The sequence below is a fragment of the Adelges cooleyi genome, unplaced genomic scaffold (genome assembly GCF_023614345.1).
Source record: "Adelges cooleyi isolate 19-005CV unplaced genomic scaffold, UGA_ACOO_1.1 ACOO_flye_CR_arks_rails_tigmint_CR_PRNA_30, whole genome shotgun sequence".
In the NCBI taxonomy this organism is placed as follows: domain Eukaryota; kingdom Metazoa; phylum Arthropoda; class Insecta; order Hemiptera; family Adelgidae; genus Adelges; species Adelges cooleyi.
Window position 1 is genome coordinate 22,949,083 of NW_026095971.1, and position 16,240 is coordinate 22,965,322.

Consider the following 16,240-nt stretch of genomic DNA (forward strand, 5'->3'; position numbering starts at 1 on the left):
CCAGTTAGTCAAATTTTGCCAATCCCGCCGGCGTGTGTGTGTTTATTTATTTTGATTCCGTTAAGTTCGTTGCCGTCTTGTCTTGTAAAGGTTACCGGTCGTCTGGCGGCGATTTTAATGAGCCCTAACACGTCAATCGAAGATTTATCACAGCCGACATCGACGACGACGGCTTTGGAAAGGTTAAAAAGGACAAAAATAAATGTTCACTAAACGACACGATTTTATTTGTATTAATTTTATTTTTTATTTTGTACATATAGTCCTCTGTTTACCAACGACATCGTTTGTATTACACACACAAAACGTACAAACCGTTTTCAACAAAAATTGTACTATTCCAAACAAAGTAACAATAGTATAGAATAATATTATGATAAACTGTTTAATAGTAACAATGACGCATGTACACGCAGTGTGCCTTTAAAGAATACACACCGGTATGACAAAACACACTATTATTGCGGTAAATGGCTCCATTAGGATAAGTCGGACGAGCTCCTGTCGACATGCCTCACCGGCTTTGAAGTCCCGTGACATTTCAAAACGAACTTGAATTCCACCATAAAAGCTTCGAAGAGTGTCAACTAAAAAGTACAACAATAATTAGTCTATTTATTATTCGATGGGAAAAATAATGGTTAAGCTTCAGTTTTCCAATGATAGGTGTATTTTAAGACATGCGCATATTTTTGGAATTACTGGAATGCTCAATTGTGTTGAACTTGAATTAAAGATCAATAAACAACTTTAATTTATCGTCCCGTAAAAAGAGAAGTGTTTTTTTTTGTTTTCTGGTTAACTTTTAAGACTTGAAGAGCGTATATTAATGTTGTTGAATTTATGTTTTATCATTATAACAAAATATTAAATGGTCCATACTACTTTAATGTAGATTAAAGTGTTTAACTATTTTTCAACTAAAATGATGTCATGGGGTTCAAAACTATAACACAATAGTGGTTCCCTTTAATGAACTGTAGTCTTTTCATTTGACTATTATGGCTTGAAAATTATATATGAAGTATAGGTATATTATAGTAAATTATTATAATATCTAAACTACCTTTTCTTCGACCGCGACTTTTCTTATGTTCCACAAAAACTCGAGTATGGAAAAAAGAAACGCAATCAAGCATCCAAGTATCAATATGACAAACATACCACCGACTTCACTCACATCGAGTTCGTCGAGTTTTTTGAAATCCTTAATAAACCAGAAAAATTCAATTAACCACATTCATACAAGATACAGTTTTTTTGCAATTTTATAAATTATTAAGTATAAACTAATAAATTCAAAAAATGTATTTCAATAGTTTCGACTTAAGTACAAACAAGACTAATTATAAATAATCATTTTTTTAACAGGATTATTTAACTTGACTGCGAAGCGTTAACACATTATTTTAATACGGTTTTACTTATTATGATCAGCTGAGCGATATTTACTTTGCACTTTTGTTCATCCGGCACGGACCACCACTTTTCTTTGAGTTCCATCAACACTCCGGATTCTGATAATTTCAATACCGCCATGTTTACAGCCGTTCTATGAGGAGCGTCTGCAAATTTTTAAGACATTTATTATTGTGGTTACATAACGTATCGAGAAAAAAAAAGATAACGTTAACCGTACTTAACTGAATGGCATAGCGATACCGTACGCTTTGTTATCCAACCAGTAACCGACTTCGGTCAAGTCGCAGTTCCTCTGGACTTCATATTCGATAGAGCTGGACTCCATAAAAAACGCATAATGATTTCTTTCTTTTTTCACTCTGTCTACGCCTTGTTTGTTGTCCGACACCATAACCGAATCGCCAAACATTTCCATGCCGCTCCACAGTTTCTGGTATAGATTTACGTTCGAGTGCTGTGCAGAATCACATTGAATATATTCAAAGTATACTATATGAAAATCCGGAAGAATTGAATGAGAGAATTTAAAAGTGGAGAGAAGCAGTTGAAGGGAAAGTAATGAGCATGGTGAGAGTAAAACAGAGACAACCGTGTTTGAGTTTGGTAAAGGTAAATTGTATAAGACGGTAGTGAGGCCAGCAATTTTATGTGGGCCGGATTGTTGGGAAGTAGACAAGATAGCTGAACAGAGAATAAGAGATGAGAATGCTAAGATGGATGAGTGGAGTGACTAGAGAGGATAGAATAAGAAATGAATAGGGGAGTTTAAGAGTTGCATAGACTGTGGTGAAAATGAGCGAGAATTGGTTGAGATGGTTCAGTCATGTTATGAGGAGAGATAAGACAGAGGCAGTGAGAGTTGTTATGAAGATGTATGTAGAGAGAAAGAGAGGAAGGGGAAGAAAATATGAAATAGAGAGTGATATTAGGATATAAGCTCTATAGAGGTGTTGGACGACCTCATGTAGTTAGGAATGTAAGGCGAAGATGAAGAAGAAGATGCACTATTAAACATGTACGGTTTTTTATTTACCTGAAAAAAACTGGCGGTAGATTGATCTTTCAAACAACCGTATTTAATGCCTCCCGTGCCAGCCTTTTTGTCCAGGTCTTCTACGTTCTTAATGGTCGTTTCCATTCTGTTTGATGTCAAAAACGCTGTCCAGTTAGCCGTATACGACTGTGTCATAATCAACGCAAAGAACCACCACATTGCAGCACATAACCTGGTCGGGAATGCTCTGAAATAAAACACAAGGGTATTGTTGTTTCCGATATGTTAATCTATAGGGATCCAAAGGTAGAGAGAGACTGAAGAAGAAGTGGATGGCTGATTGTATAGGATAATGCGGGTAAGGAGAAGATAATAATTTATGTAACACACAACACCATACCTTGGCAGGATATCGCTTCCTTGAGCGAGAATCGAACCCATTGAGAACCACAAACAGTTTAACAGCGACAGAGAATTTTCTAGTTCTTCTGGTTTGGGGTTGCACGGATGAGGGTTTTGCCATTCGTTGGGAGTGATCCTGCAAACATTTAAATGACTTCAGACGACCCCAAAGGTACCAGAGACTCGTAGGTACCGTACCTGGCCAAAAAAAACAACACCAGAGATAGACCTAAGTAAGCCGTGGCTGTGAATATCCAAACTTGGAAAGAAAGCGGCTGGGTGAACGAAAACAGGTTAGTTTGCGGTTCCTCGGGTTTACTGAACAGTATGCTGATACCTAGATTATTAAACGTTTGGCCGTAAGCAACCCTGCGTTAAACAGTTAGGTAAATTAGGTCGAGGGAGTTGGCATAAGCTTACCTAGGTTCATGAAAGGCATGGTGAAATCCACGGCGGACCTCCGTTCATGCGTTATCGTCAGATCGCAAACAGCCAAATCTGCTCTCTGTGGATATATTATCATATACACAAGGTTTAGGTACTAATTCTACGATGACTAATTTAAACGTACGTTACGAGGTTGTAGCTTAAATTGCATACTACTAGGATAACTACAAAAAAAAAAAACAATGAAAGCTCTAATATACCAATTCTTGAACTTCGCCGATGATGCCGTCCCATTTTCCGGTTTTCTTGTCACGCCTTCCGTTTCCATCGTTTCTCAACCGAAACTCGTAGGTGATGTTGATGTCGTCCGCTATTCTTTGTATCAAGTCGACCACGTACCCTTGGTACTTATCGTTGCCCACCAACTTGGCGTGCCCTTCTTTTAACATGAAGTACGGCTCGGTCTGTAACGTTTGCAACCGAATAACAATAAAAAAAAAATCATAATGTTTTCATCGTCCATTAGTAAACGTTGTCTGTCCACTTACGATTTTAGTCGCAACGATAAACGTTTTGTTTTTACTGGCCGCCACTAAGTCTTCCAGCATCTCGGTACTAGTTCTGGTGTACGTCATACCCTTTTCCGGGTCCCAAAGGCCTATTTTCTTGAAACCGTTGTCGGTGAGCTCTACCATTTCCAAAGTGAAGTACGACCGGTGCCCCGTTTTCGGGTCGGTCCGCATCGATCCAGACAAACCGTCCATTTCCAGCTGGTGAATGCAAAATTTACAATACACAGACACGCCAAGGTGCAAAGTTGTTAAGTTCAAAGTACTTAGGATCGAGGCAGAGGCAGTGAGAGTTATCATGAAGGTGAATGTAGAGGGAATAGAGGATTGGAATGCTAAGATGGATGAGTGTAGTGGCTAAAAAGGATAGAATAAGAAATAAATACATAAAGGGGAGTCAAAGAGTTGCATCGACTGTAGGGAAAATGAGAGAGAATAGGTTGAGACAGTTCAGTCATGTTATAAGGAGAGATGAGGCAGTGAGAGTTGTTATGAAGATGAACGTAGAGGAAAAGAGAGGAAGAAAAGATGGGAGTAGCTGATTGAACAAGATGTAGGAGATTGAGCTCTACTGAAGTGTAGGACTAGGGTGACAGACTCCATGTAGTTGGGAGCGTAAGGCGAAGACAAAGAAGAAGACATACCGAGGTAGGTATTTAATTACAAAGGACTACTTGCCACTTTCATGTAGTTGATGAGTTCGAATCCCTTGGACCAGCTTGTGAATGGAGCATTTTGACATTGCAGGGAGTCGGCCGTGATCTTGGACGTACCGCCAATACCGTGCAGGGCTTTGGCAAGCATATTAACCGCATCGTATATGAGTATCGCGTTCGCTGTAATGGTGTCGGCCCGAAACGGAGGGATGTTCAGGTTGAGTCTTCTTTGAGCGAAATTTAAATTTTGTATGATGGTCTCGACCTCGGGATTTTTGGGATCGATCAGCCGCACGGTGGTGATGTTGGTGCGCGAGCTTCGGCCCAAGCTCCTGAAGTCTACCGTATGTGCGTCCTGCACCGTAAAAATTAGTAGGTAATAATAATTCCTTCTTAAGTTGTTTTGTCTTACCAAAGAAGTAATGATAAAACTATGGTAGTCGTCCAGCAAGTTGACTTCTTTTGCTTGTTTCAGCACGGGCAATATCAAATCCGTGTCGCAGTCCAACACTATGTGACCTTCCAACGATTTCTTAATGTCTTTCAATATGGGTCTAATATAATAACATAATATTGTCATGTCTTTGGAAAATAATTGTTTAAACGTTTACTTGCCTGAAATTGTTGTCTTCGGGCAACTGTATGATATTGATAGCGGCCGCTTGTTTGTCGTTGGGCTTGGTCTTGGCCGAGTAATGTTGGATCAAGTGCTGTAGTTTTAGCAAACCCTGTGTCCGCTGATACAGCAACGTGAACGACAACCAATCCATGTCTTCTACTATGGCCGTGTAACCCTGGCAAAACGATAATAAACAATCTGATCATGATTAATATGAATATAACACTTACCTTGGCCAGTATCTTGGGTTCGGGATACGGACTGAAGTAGTAGTCGAACTGATCAATTGGCGTGTTCTCCCAATTGGTCTCTATCCTTGGTACGTTCATTTTTTCACACATTGATTGTATAACGTTTGCCGACTCATAGTGAGACGGGCCAAACACTGCCCTCACGCCGGAGTCTAGTGTTTCGCAAACTTAAACAAAAATACTGCACTCTTGAGTGTAAAAATGCCAATGGAAAATAAATGATTTCACCCATAACATTAGGCGTTTTATAAATTTACATCATATTTGTTAATCTGAATAGGTTTGGGTACTTTGTTAGGTATACCCCAGCAATACAACAACATGGTTATTGTATCTAATTGTAAGGCCGAATACATTTTGCCCTTTTATTTTGAGGTGTCAGTAGATTGGGAAAGTTCTGTTTAAAAATCGGATTGACGAAAATATTTTCTTAGTTACAAGTAAAAATGTCGAAACCTCGAGGTACTTCTTTTCACGGTTAAAACTATCAAGTAAAAAATGATAGTGGGGATACGCCACAACTCATACAACAAACCATTTTATGACTAACGCGTCTGTTGCCTCTATTGCCAGGTGTTCGAATTTCAATAATAATTTTTTACAAGTTAATAACGATATATTTGTATTTTATTATGTGTACATTCTGAAATAAAGTAATAAATTCTGCCTGTCATTTTTACCAATATATAAAACGAATACTGATATCCTAATAAAGACACAGTCTTTGTTAGCTCAGTGTCAATGGTCATTAAGTAAACAATAAACAACAAAAGTGTTTATACAAAAGTCTTAAAAACATGTAATATCGTAAAGGAATTAAGTTATAATACCATAATGTAATCTAAATAATACATCACTCTGGCCAACAATTAAGGCAACTGTTATTTAAGCGAATGTCTTAATTTCTATGGTGCCACCTTCTCCCATTTATTCTAAATTAAAAAAGGGTAATCCCAATATGAACTTCCTAAGCCATTTCAAATATATTTAGGTCAGTTGTGATCAACATTTTTACTCAGGAACAAGAGAGGCGTGCAGTACCATAAAATATAAGACTTTACCTAAATAACAATCGCCCTAGTAAACATGAAAAAAAAAATCTGTCTTGTAAAAACTAAATTAAGTTTACTGACAGGAAGTTTGTTGTCTGTTTTCCTGCTTCCGAAAAGCTAAATTAAATTAAAATGTACACAAATTTTATTTATTGGTGGCGGTGTGTATTATTTAGATCATATTATTTAACTCCCATGATATAATATCACATCTTTCTTTATTATAAAATGCTTTGCTGTTTTATTTACTCAGAGACCACGCTGAGCTAACCAAGTGTTTTGTTGGATTTTGTTTATATCTTAAAAAAGGCAAAAAACATGTTTACAGGTAAAAGTACCTTTTAAAGTATTAAGAGGTAAGACATCTTTAAGAGGGCGTCGCACTGCCTATTTTTAAGGAGTAAAGTATAGGCAATTTTTTATAAAATCTTAATTTAAAGGTTAAACTGTGATGTGTAATTATTAGTTCAATAACTAGGACTCTATTTTGGTAGTTAATTTATTTTTTGGACTATCACAGGATCCTTGAAAGCGATTTAAAAGTGTTTTTTCATTTCAACTTGTTTAAGCAGACTGAAAATAACTCGCTTAATTTTGGATTTAGAGTAAAAGCACTCATCATAAAAATTAAAAGAGAACAATAACAATATTTCGGAGGGCAAGACGGTCCGTTTTTTTTATTATTCTAAGTATAACGCTCAATACATAGTTTAAAAATAACGACTATTTTAACATTTTTAAATTACTGTAACTTTTCAAAAAATTAATTTTTTTTAAAAAACACACCGTTTTGCCCTCCGGAATATTGTTTTCTTTTAATTTTACAATGGGTGCTTTTACTTTAAATCCAAAATTAAGCGAGTTATTTTCAGTTTGCTTAAACATGTTTTTACCACTGAAAATCACCGGTGCGACGCCCTCTTAATAAAAATGGAAGAGGACAAGATTTCCGAAGGAACCCGGTATGGGTTTTTCAGAATATTTATAAGAAAAACAGTTACAAAGATTTAAAAAAAAAAAAATGTATTTTCGCATTGATAATATTGACTTATGTATTGTAGATAATGCCAACCGCATACGAGGTTCATCCACACAAATTATTGAGTTTCCTTTTAAGCAAGATCAAGTAAGTTTATCGATATTAGTTCAAATGACCAGAACTGACCCCATTTGATCCTATTGCAAGTCATGCTATATGTAGCTGCTATCCGTGAATAAATAGTGTCTGTGATAGTGTCACACAGTGTATGCAAATGAAGAATATACCTTTCAGGCTGGATTTGTACGAATCCGAATAGTCGATCACTTCGATCTGAGCTTTCAAGAAGACGTCGGACAACGCCGGATCTATGTTGACTTTTTGCACGGCCAATTCAAACGCTTGCCGTTCGATGCTGTTTTCGCTGTCGAAAAGTCCCACTGTCGCAAAGGAACATGTTATTGTTATTATTTTCTACACAACAACATCTTGATTCTAAAAGTCTTGTAACAAAACACCTTACCGATGGTGAGAGGCACCGCCGTGCCGTTGTCCACGTAACCGTCGATGACATTTTTTGACCGACAAAAAACGGCGAACAGCAACGCTATTTGCCATAACGAGATCATATTATTATTATTGTTATGTTATTGTGACGGTAATAATAATATTGTAGGTTTCGCGACGACCACTAGAAACACACTATCCGTTCGGCCCGACCGTCTGCTCGTGGATGCCGTCAATTTAAATTTAGAACTAGTCCAGCTGGCAGCCCGCCAAACTGATGTCAACTAATGATTTTATTTTACTATAAAACTTAGAGATTTCCTACACGCCCGTCGCTGTGTGTAAGCCTCGGCTATTACAGACAAATTTTACTGGAGAGCCAATTATTATTAGCCGGCTTATCATTCTGTGATAACAAAATATAGGTACTAGGTTTTTACCGGTTGGCTGTCCTGTAAAATTGTCTAAACGCTAGTTACTGTGTTTTGGACGTTAGTAACTAACTTGTCACGATAAAAAAAACACAGCTATATTATTATTACGAAAACAGATAGACAGAAAAAAAAAACAATAGACATTTCTAAAAAACCCTTCCCAATCAGTCGCGAGCAGATCAGTGTAGCCGCATGAATTATCGAGCAGATGTCTTACAATATTACTGTACACACTCCTTATCAGTCATAATATTTAATTGATAACCATAGAGTAATGTAGAGGAGCCGTGCCCACTATGGCTCGCATTACACATTGTTGGGAAACATTATTGTTGTCCATTAAAAAAAAATACTGTACATTTAAAAATATATGTTTTCACAACCTGCTTCCATAATTTAATATTGTGATAAGTATGGTTTAAGATGATATTATCTTAGTATAAGTATTCATTTAGTGTTTTCTATTTTTAAAATTTTTTTTTTTTTTGCATTTATTGGAGTTGCTTCTTTTTTATAATGAAAGATGTGACTGCATTTAGCAAAAATATGTATAATTTAAAAATTTGGAGCTACACCCCTTTTACAATAAACGACCCATTTAATGATAACACAGGTAGTGTCACCACAATTAGTTACCAATTACCGTAACTATAGGTATTTTCTAAAGTGGCTGCACTGAAAATCGCAACCTTCTTCGACGCAAAATTTTATGATAAATGACCATATTATCACAGGTTAGGCGAGATTCCTTTTTATCTAATCTGTGATAATATTATCACGTTTTACGCTTGAATCTGTGGTCACACTGATTTCGTTTTCAGTCATGTGATGCTGTAGCTGTTTTCATGTAGCCTAGGATAAGAGCAAATGAAGGGCACAGGGGATGAAGGGTAGTAGTCCATGTATGAACATTTTAAAGTATAGCAAAAACAAAGTTCGTGAATTCCTCTTACATAAGAACAAAAAAAAATAACATCAAGTGCTATTCTACTAAAAAATGTATTTATTTAAACAATCTATTGACATAAATAAAAATAATTATGGCATATATTGAAAAAACTGTTTGAAAAAAAATGTTCATAAATGGACTACTACCCTTCTTCCCCCGTGCCCTTCAAATGTTATTTGCATATTTACACATACTGAACATCTGACCATTGGACAATTATTTTTGTGGATGAAATATTGAGGCAAATGCAAATTTTGTGCTTACCATTTTTACTTGAAAGTCAATGCTATTAAATTTAAAAAATGCAATTTGGCCGAACAAGTAACGTTTAATAGTTGATCCTTCATTGAACATTAATTTAAATAAACTAAAATCAATCTAAGATAATTACATTTTTAGTCTAAAATTACTACTCTTCTTCAGTAAATAATTCTACTTTTATTTTTTATTGTCATATGTTGCTTTTCAAATTATATATTTTTTTTTTGCAAACATTTTCTTCCAAATATAGTTTTCATTATTGGTTTTATTATTATTATTTTTTTATTGATTTCTTATTAGCGTTCTGTTATGCAGGCGAATCGACAATTAAGGCAACAGTTTGTTTAAAAAGAGGGAGAGTTAGGCACAGTAAGAATGTTAGTTAATAATCTGTAACTATTTTATGATTTTAAATCCTATTTTTTAATTTTTTTTAATCATAATGTGTACAAAAAATAGGCCTAAGACATAAACACATAAAAGCATTTTAATTTTAAACAGTGTTATTAAAGTATACCCAAAATAATTGTTTTCAATGAAAGTTAATAAACAACTTAAACACTTTAAATATACTATTACTTCTTACTTACAATATGAGCTAGACAAAACGAGATTAAATAATTTACATGGGTAATAATATTATAAAAGGTTGGATCATAATTGTCGTTGAAGACTAGGGAAGGCAATTGGGCAAATAGAACAAACAAACAAAAAAAAAATCATTGATAACAATATAAAACAATTTAATTTAGGTTAAAGCGAATGAAATATTATCTTGTTGATTTTATTTGGTGCACTCATTTTTTTTTTACCTGTATAGTTTTATACAAAACGATTTTTCATGTTTGTTTCAACTGTGTACTTTGAATTATTATTAATGACAAATCTGTTATGTTGATTTTATTACACACACTTGATAAGTCAAAAACACAAATCAGATATTAAAAAAAAAAACGACTTATGCCAATATAAATATGATTTATGAAACTGTTATTACCATTTGGGAAATAATGAAAATATTAATTATAACAATTTTTGCAAATCAAGGACGCATGGGGAAATATTATACACATTTATAATTTAAGCGTATGGTGTCATCACGATGGCACTATTATATTATGTTTTATTATCACATTCAATATGAATTACAGTTTCTTAAAGTATTAATTTTATATTGTACTTTACACATAAAACAAATTAGCAACGTGAATTTTGTTTTTATAGTTTGGATTTTCTTCTTCTTCTTCTACTTGACAACGAACGGTATCATTGCAATCCGTAATGTTTTCTTACTTTGCTGTAATAGAAAAATTCAAATAAATATAATTCAATGTTATCAGTAATAATAATAACAATATTAAAATTTACAGATGCCACAAGGGGATTTTTTTTTAAATATAATTCTCACAAGAACTCAGTTTTAACGTTTTATGGTTTATGTTGGCTTTCAACAGATGTACACAATGTGTAAAAGGCTTTTTGCTATAAACAACTCAATTAAAAAAAAAAAAAATTGTCTTAAGATAACATCTGTACACTACAAATTGATTTGTTGATGATTTGTTTAAAACTACAAAAAATAACCAAACATATCAGATAACGAATAGTTTAATTTTTTTTTTTTAATTTTTCACAGTTAAATTTCAATTCTATTAACACATACATATATTTTACATGTTTTGAACACAACATGGGAAGTAAAAAAAGTAAAAGCTATTACTCTGAAAAAGGAAACAACCGAGATTTAATATCAAACTAAAGAATAAAGAAGTCACCCCACTATCACTATTATTGTTTATTTATCTGTATTAAGTTAAGAGAACTCCTTACTGTGAATTTTATTTTTTCATTTTTGACTATTGTTATACCATCAAGACCCCGTCAAAAGCATTTTTTTTAATTTTACTAACTAAAAAAAACAGTTTATCAAAGAGTACTCCTTAATCGATAGGTCAGGTATAACCTTTTCTAAAGAGGTGCTAAAAGACCCTTGAAATTAATTTTGGATTAGTTTTTATTTTTTCTCAGTTATTTTATTTATTTTTAAAGTAAGAAATATTTTTTTGCTATAAGATTTAAATGGCGTTGTATGTTTTTGTATATTGTCTATAATAATAATTATTAATTACTGATTAATATCTGTGACTCGGGTCGAGGTTTTCAGGACAGGTTTTCATACACTCTTGATCTTTTTAGCTTCGATTCAAAGCAGTTTTGGTTTTTTTATGATATTCTTGCTTAAACTCTTAATAATTACAATTTTTTTTTTTAAATAATAGACTTACAACTAACCTAACCTACTCATTTTGACCGAAATTCGAGATTCCACCTTTCTAGACCCAAGCCACACACCCTATATATATATATATATATATAATATTGTGCAATATTACCTTGTTGATTTTTCAAAAACAACCGCAGGAGGAGCACCATCGGTGGTTTCGGTGGTTTTGCGCTTAGGATACACGCCGAAGCCCAAAACCGGGGGGGTTTCGATCACCTCGACGTTGGCCGTGGGCAAGTCCCTGGTCAGGACTTGATAGAACGGCGTGTCCAAGTGTATTCGGTCCGCAGCCTGTGGGCACTTCGATCTGGGCTCCATTCCAATGGTCTTAACTCCAAATGGGGGGGTGGTGTTGCCGCCGGTGCCGGCCACACTTCCGGCGGCGACTTCCGACGTCGTTGTTTTCCTTCCGAGTAATTTATTTTTCAGTTTTGAAAACGGGCATAGACCGGGTTGGATCAACGCACACAGCGCGCACAACGCCAGCAACCAAACGCTTTGTGCGCCACACATGGTCGAGCAAAAAAATAGTATTAAGAAAAAAAAAACCGTCAGTATCGATCGACTTTGCGACAATTGTCTTGACAAATCAAAACCAAAACTATTCGGCGCTATATAGCAGCTCTATAGTAAGTAGAAATATTTCTAGGCCAACTTCGAAGGTAAATATTTGCACCTCTCCAAGTGCTGCTGCTGCTGGGGCCGAACGAGTCTGTGGTTACGCACGTTAGACGGTGTTTTTGCTCGAACATGTCGCCAATAACAACCGTGTTTTCGCACCTTTCACCTATACATATGTGTGTGTGTGTGCTGTACAGTGTCAAAAACAACAACTGTGCAAAACGAGCAAACAATTAATTTTACTTGTGCACACAGATTACGGTTTTCGCCTTGAGCACAAGATACACACACCGTACATCGTTAAGACTGTCAACACAACACCGTCGGTGGGGCTGTAATATTTATTTTATTGATAAATTCTAATCAATAATCGATTATTCCATTTGGATTGTGTAAATAAAACATGGGGGCATGTAGCATGATGAATTTTTGGGTAGAGAGGAGGGAGCCCTATAGCCTTTTTACAAATTTTGATCTCACTGGGTTTAGTTAATAGTTGAATTTTTTTATTCCATAGTGTTTTTTTTTTATACAAATGTGATCTCAATTTTCCACAAATTTCTATGTCCTTCCCAAACTAATTATTTTCATATCGACTTTTGAAATGGTAACGCATAAATTTCATTAACTGTTTAACTGCAATCAATAATTAAATATCGAGTGGCCTCCAAGTGTGTAAAAAAATAACCCTGTGCACTTGTTGGGGGGGGGGGGTGGATTGTGCCCTCTTAAAGCGACATGCAGTGTCTTTAAAAATCAAAGTGTTTGGAAAATGAGTTTTTCCATTTCTTTGTTTTTCACCTTGAAATTATCACTGGCCCTCACTTTGCATTGGTTGTTATAATCATAACTATATATAATTTTTTTTGTTTGTACTTGATGTATTGTTTTTACTTTTTTTTTATTTTTAAGGAGGTACTGAATTTTTTTCTAGTACAACCGTGAAATACAAGAAAAAAACAACTTATCATATTGTTCTGTCGGTTAGTTTTTTAATTACTGTTAGTGATAGCACAGAAAAACCAGAAGAGCAACCTAGGACGGGACTGATAAACGTCCGACATTTTGTTTTTGCTCATCAAGTACAGCTATCATGTTTGACAGATCTATAATTATAGTCTGATGGATATAATAGATACATGATCTATTATAGTCTAACTCCCAACCGCAAGAACAATATAGCAGACAGCCATTTTGGGCGACTCCTAAGAACTCGTGTAATTACTTTTAAAGTTTCCCTTCTGGTTATGCTGTGGTGATAATTGATAACAAATGATAACAAAAAAATGATAAATACATAATATATATAAATTTTTTTTAAATTAAACACATAATGGTTTTAGCAAAGAACAAACAGAAGGGAATGTAATAGAGTTTATCAAATAAAGCGATCAGACATATTGAGAAATAGACAGTGATGCCAGAACGCAGATATTTCCTTTTTTTTCAATTTTTGTCTATGTTTCATGGCTACTCTGTTCATTTACTTAATGTCGTTTAAGCGAAGGTTACTAGGTGAATACGCAGGAGAAAGCTAAATAAAGTTGTAGAGGGCTAAAATAAAACAGTTCATAATTTACAATTCATAATAATGTTTATATTTTCATTTTTTTTTTTTTTTTAATGTAAACCAGCAACCGGATAAGTAGAAGGTAGATAACTTCCGATCACAGCAAAAGGTGATTTTAATCGATCCATAAAGGTTGGTCCTAAAAATGTTAACCATTTAAATAGAAAAAAAAAATAAAACTACTGTAAAATTATTTTCTAAAAGCGCGATACACTTGAAAATCGGTTGCAAGGCTAAAATTTTGAATGAGAACAAAATTATTCACAAACAAGTAAACGTGTAATAATATTTATTCGAGGAAACATCTAAAATGTGTAAAACTAGAAGTCACCATATTTATTATAATTTGTCAATCACCTTTGCTTGTTGTATCTTCCTCGGCATTGTTTTCTATTTCTTTACCCTTTTTATTCTTTTTATCCTTCTTATCCTTCTTATCCTTCTTGTCCTTCTTACTCTTGTCACCCTTGTCACCCTTATCGCCCTTGTTATCCTTTTTATCCTTGTCACCCTTGTTATCTTTTTTATCCTTTTTATCCTTGTTACTCTTTTCTTTCTTCTTGCCCTTTTTTTTCCTGAAATATAAACAAATTTATTCGAATGTCATTATCATGTATGTTGTTAGCAGAGTGCCACGAGGACGACCTGGACAAAGCTGGAAGGTTGGAGAGGTCAAGGACTCGAATGAACTTGGAATAGAGAACGACGGGGAAGCACTGGCAATGGGTTTGTCCACCTAAATGGCTAATAACCTAGTAATACTGTTTACTTTTTTTCTTCATCCGAACTGGACGAACCGGACGAACTGGACGAGCTGGACGAGCTGGACGACGAACCGCCACTGCTTGAACTTCCTTCGACAGATACATCCGTTTCTTCAACTGTACTTTCGTCCACTACTCGACCGGTGAGGACTTTAAAAAACGTTGTAGCCGTGTATTCGTATGCGCCCACTATGTATACATGTTTTTCGGCATCTTTATGTTCAAAACCGATCTCTTCTATCTTCCTTGGAATAACTGTGGCCGTTGGGATTTCGTTTGCAATTGTCGATGCGACTGGTTTTTTCTTCTTAAACAAACCACACAAACCACCGCCACCAGCTGTTTTCGATCCTGGATTTGGCACTTGGTTGCCTGGAACAGCTGTGGTGGCCGCCGTATGGGGAGTTGTCGATCCAGGATCTCCTTTCTTCTTCCCGAACATACCAAACATACCGCGGCCACCGGTTTTCGAGCCTGCGTCTGGCACTTTGTTTTCTGGAATAGTTGTGGTGGCCGTTAGGGGAGTTATTTGGCTTGCTGTTGTCGATCCAGGTCCTTCTTTCTTCTTCCCGAACAAACCAAACAAATTGCCATCAATGTTTTGTACCAACGCGACCGACAAGAACACCGCATAAACCGCAATGCATTGCATCAAATTCATTTTTATCAAATCAAATTATAAAATTCAAATTTTTTTTTATAAAAAAAAAAAGAGAAAAATAAGTAATTCGGTGTTTAACAATTAGGTATAACTGTGGAAAATCAAGAAAAACTGTTATACCGAACTTGTGCCTATTAGATTAGATTATTGTCAACATTTCTGTATTACAATATCATGCATGCAAAGAATATTGTGAATCACACAAGTGTACGAAAATGACCTAAATGGTAGGAACTGTACAACTGTGTCAACCAAGTAACTGGGTAACGTCGAGTGTACGCACATAATGCATGCAACATAATATAATAGGTATGTATTGTAACACTTTTATTTGCAATCGGATGTGTGTATATTTAACGTCAAAGAATCAAACAAAAGAAAAAATTAAGTCATGCACGAAAAAAAAACTCATTAAATAAAATATCACTGCATCAACGAGCTACATAATATTATTATTGCTTTGTGTTTGAAATATTTCACAGTAAGCTAATACAAACTCGAAAAAAAAACAATAATTTCCATATAACCATATCGTTGACTTTGGTTAAAAGAATTCAATTCAATTTTTTATTCGTATGATGTCATATGTTAGGCGTTTTTTTTCAAACACACTGATCTGTATAAATATGTAATAAATCCTATGATAATATTCCGAGGCCGGAAAGTAATGTTATAATATTATGCAATATTATAAAAAAAAAGGAACTTATTACAGTAAAAAACTTATGACCTATAGCAACACAAAACTTCATTTATCAAACTAAACTTCCTTTACTTTTCCTTACAATTGACCACTAAAATGAAAGACACTATTTATTTTATTTTTTCAATTCCAAATTAATCAACTCTTACCAAATG

General features: G+C 34.8%; 3 protein-coding genes across 5 annotated transcripts; all 3 read right to left on the minus strand.

The window, feature by feature from the left end:
• Positions 1–214: 214 nt before the first annotated feature.
• On the minus strand, positions 215–8,128 carry LOC126837851 (glutamate receptor ionotropic, kainate 2-like). Of its 3 annotated transcripts, XM_050571797.1 has the most exons (16): positions 7,855–8,116; positions 7,619–7,771; positions 5,280–5,467; positions 5,046–5,224; positions 4,843–4,984; positions 4,453–4,785; positions 3,754–3,975; positions 3,466–3,669; positions 3,239–3,323; positions 3,017–3,155; positions 2,817–2,954; positions 2,456–2,663; positions 1,645–1,876; positions 1,453–1,565; positions 1,067–1,207; positions 218–587 (listed from the first exon to the last, which is right to left on the minus strand). In XM_050571797.1, exons 1-16 carry the CDS (start codon positions 7,958–7,960, stop codon positions 480–482), a joined length of 2,691 nt encoding a protein of 896 aa, XP_050427754.1. In that variant the 5' UTR covers positions 7,961–8,116; the 3' UTR covers positions 218–479. The 3 variants fall into 3 exon arrangements, with proteins under 3 accessions (XP_050427755.1, XP_050427754.1, XP_050427756.1); XM_050571798.1 differs by lacking the exon at positions 1,067–1,207 and having other exon boundaries at positions 215–587; positions 7,855–8,128; XM_050571799.1 differs by lacking the exons at positions 218–587; positions 1,067–1,207 and having other exon boundaries at positions 1,452–1,565; positions 1,640–1,876; positions 7,855–8,127.
• Positions 8,129–10,625: 2,497 nt separating this feature from the next.
• Positions 10,626–12,510, minus strand: LOC126838882 (uncharacterized). Its single transcript, XM_050573655.1, has 2 exons — positions 11,876–12,510; positions 10,626–10,779 (listed from the first exon to the last, which is right to left on the minus strand). The coding sequence occupies exons 1-2, from the start codon at positions 12,277–12,279 to the stop codon at positions 10,749–10,751; spliced, it is 435 nt and encodes a 144-aa protein (XP_050429612.1). The 5' UTR covers positions 12,280–12,510; the 3' UTR covers positions 10,626–10,748.
• A 1,338-nt stretch (positions 12,511–13,848) lies between these two features.
• LOC126838629 (pre-mRNA-splicing factor CWC22 homolog) lies at positions 13,849–15,651 on the minus strand. The gene is made up of 3 exons (XM_050573191.1): positions 14,727–15,651; positions 14,315–14,532; positions 13,849–14,096 (listed from the first exon to the last, which is right to left on the minus strand). The coding sequence occupies exons 1-3, from the start codon at positions 15,380–15,382 to the stop codon at positions 14,008–14,010; spliced, it is 963 nt and encodes a 320-aa protein (XP_050429148.1). The 5' UTR covers positions 15,383–15,651; the 3' UTR covers positions 13,849–14,007.
• Between the last annotated feature and the right edge of the window lie 589 nt (positions 15,652–16,240).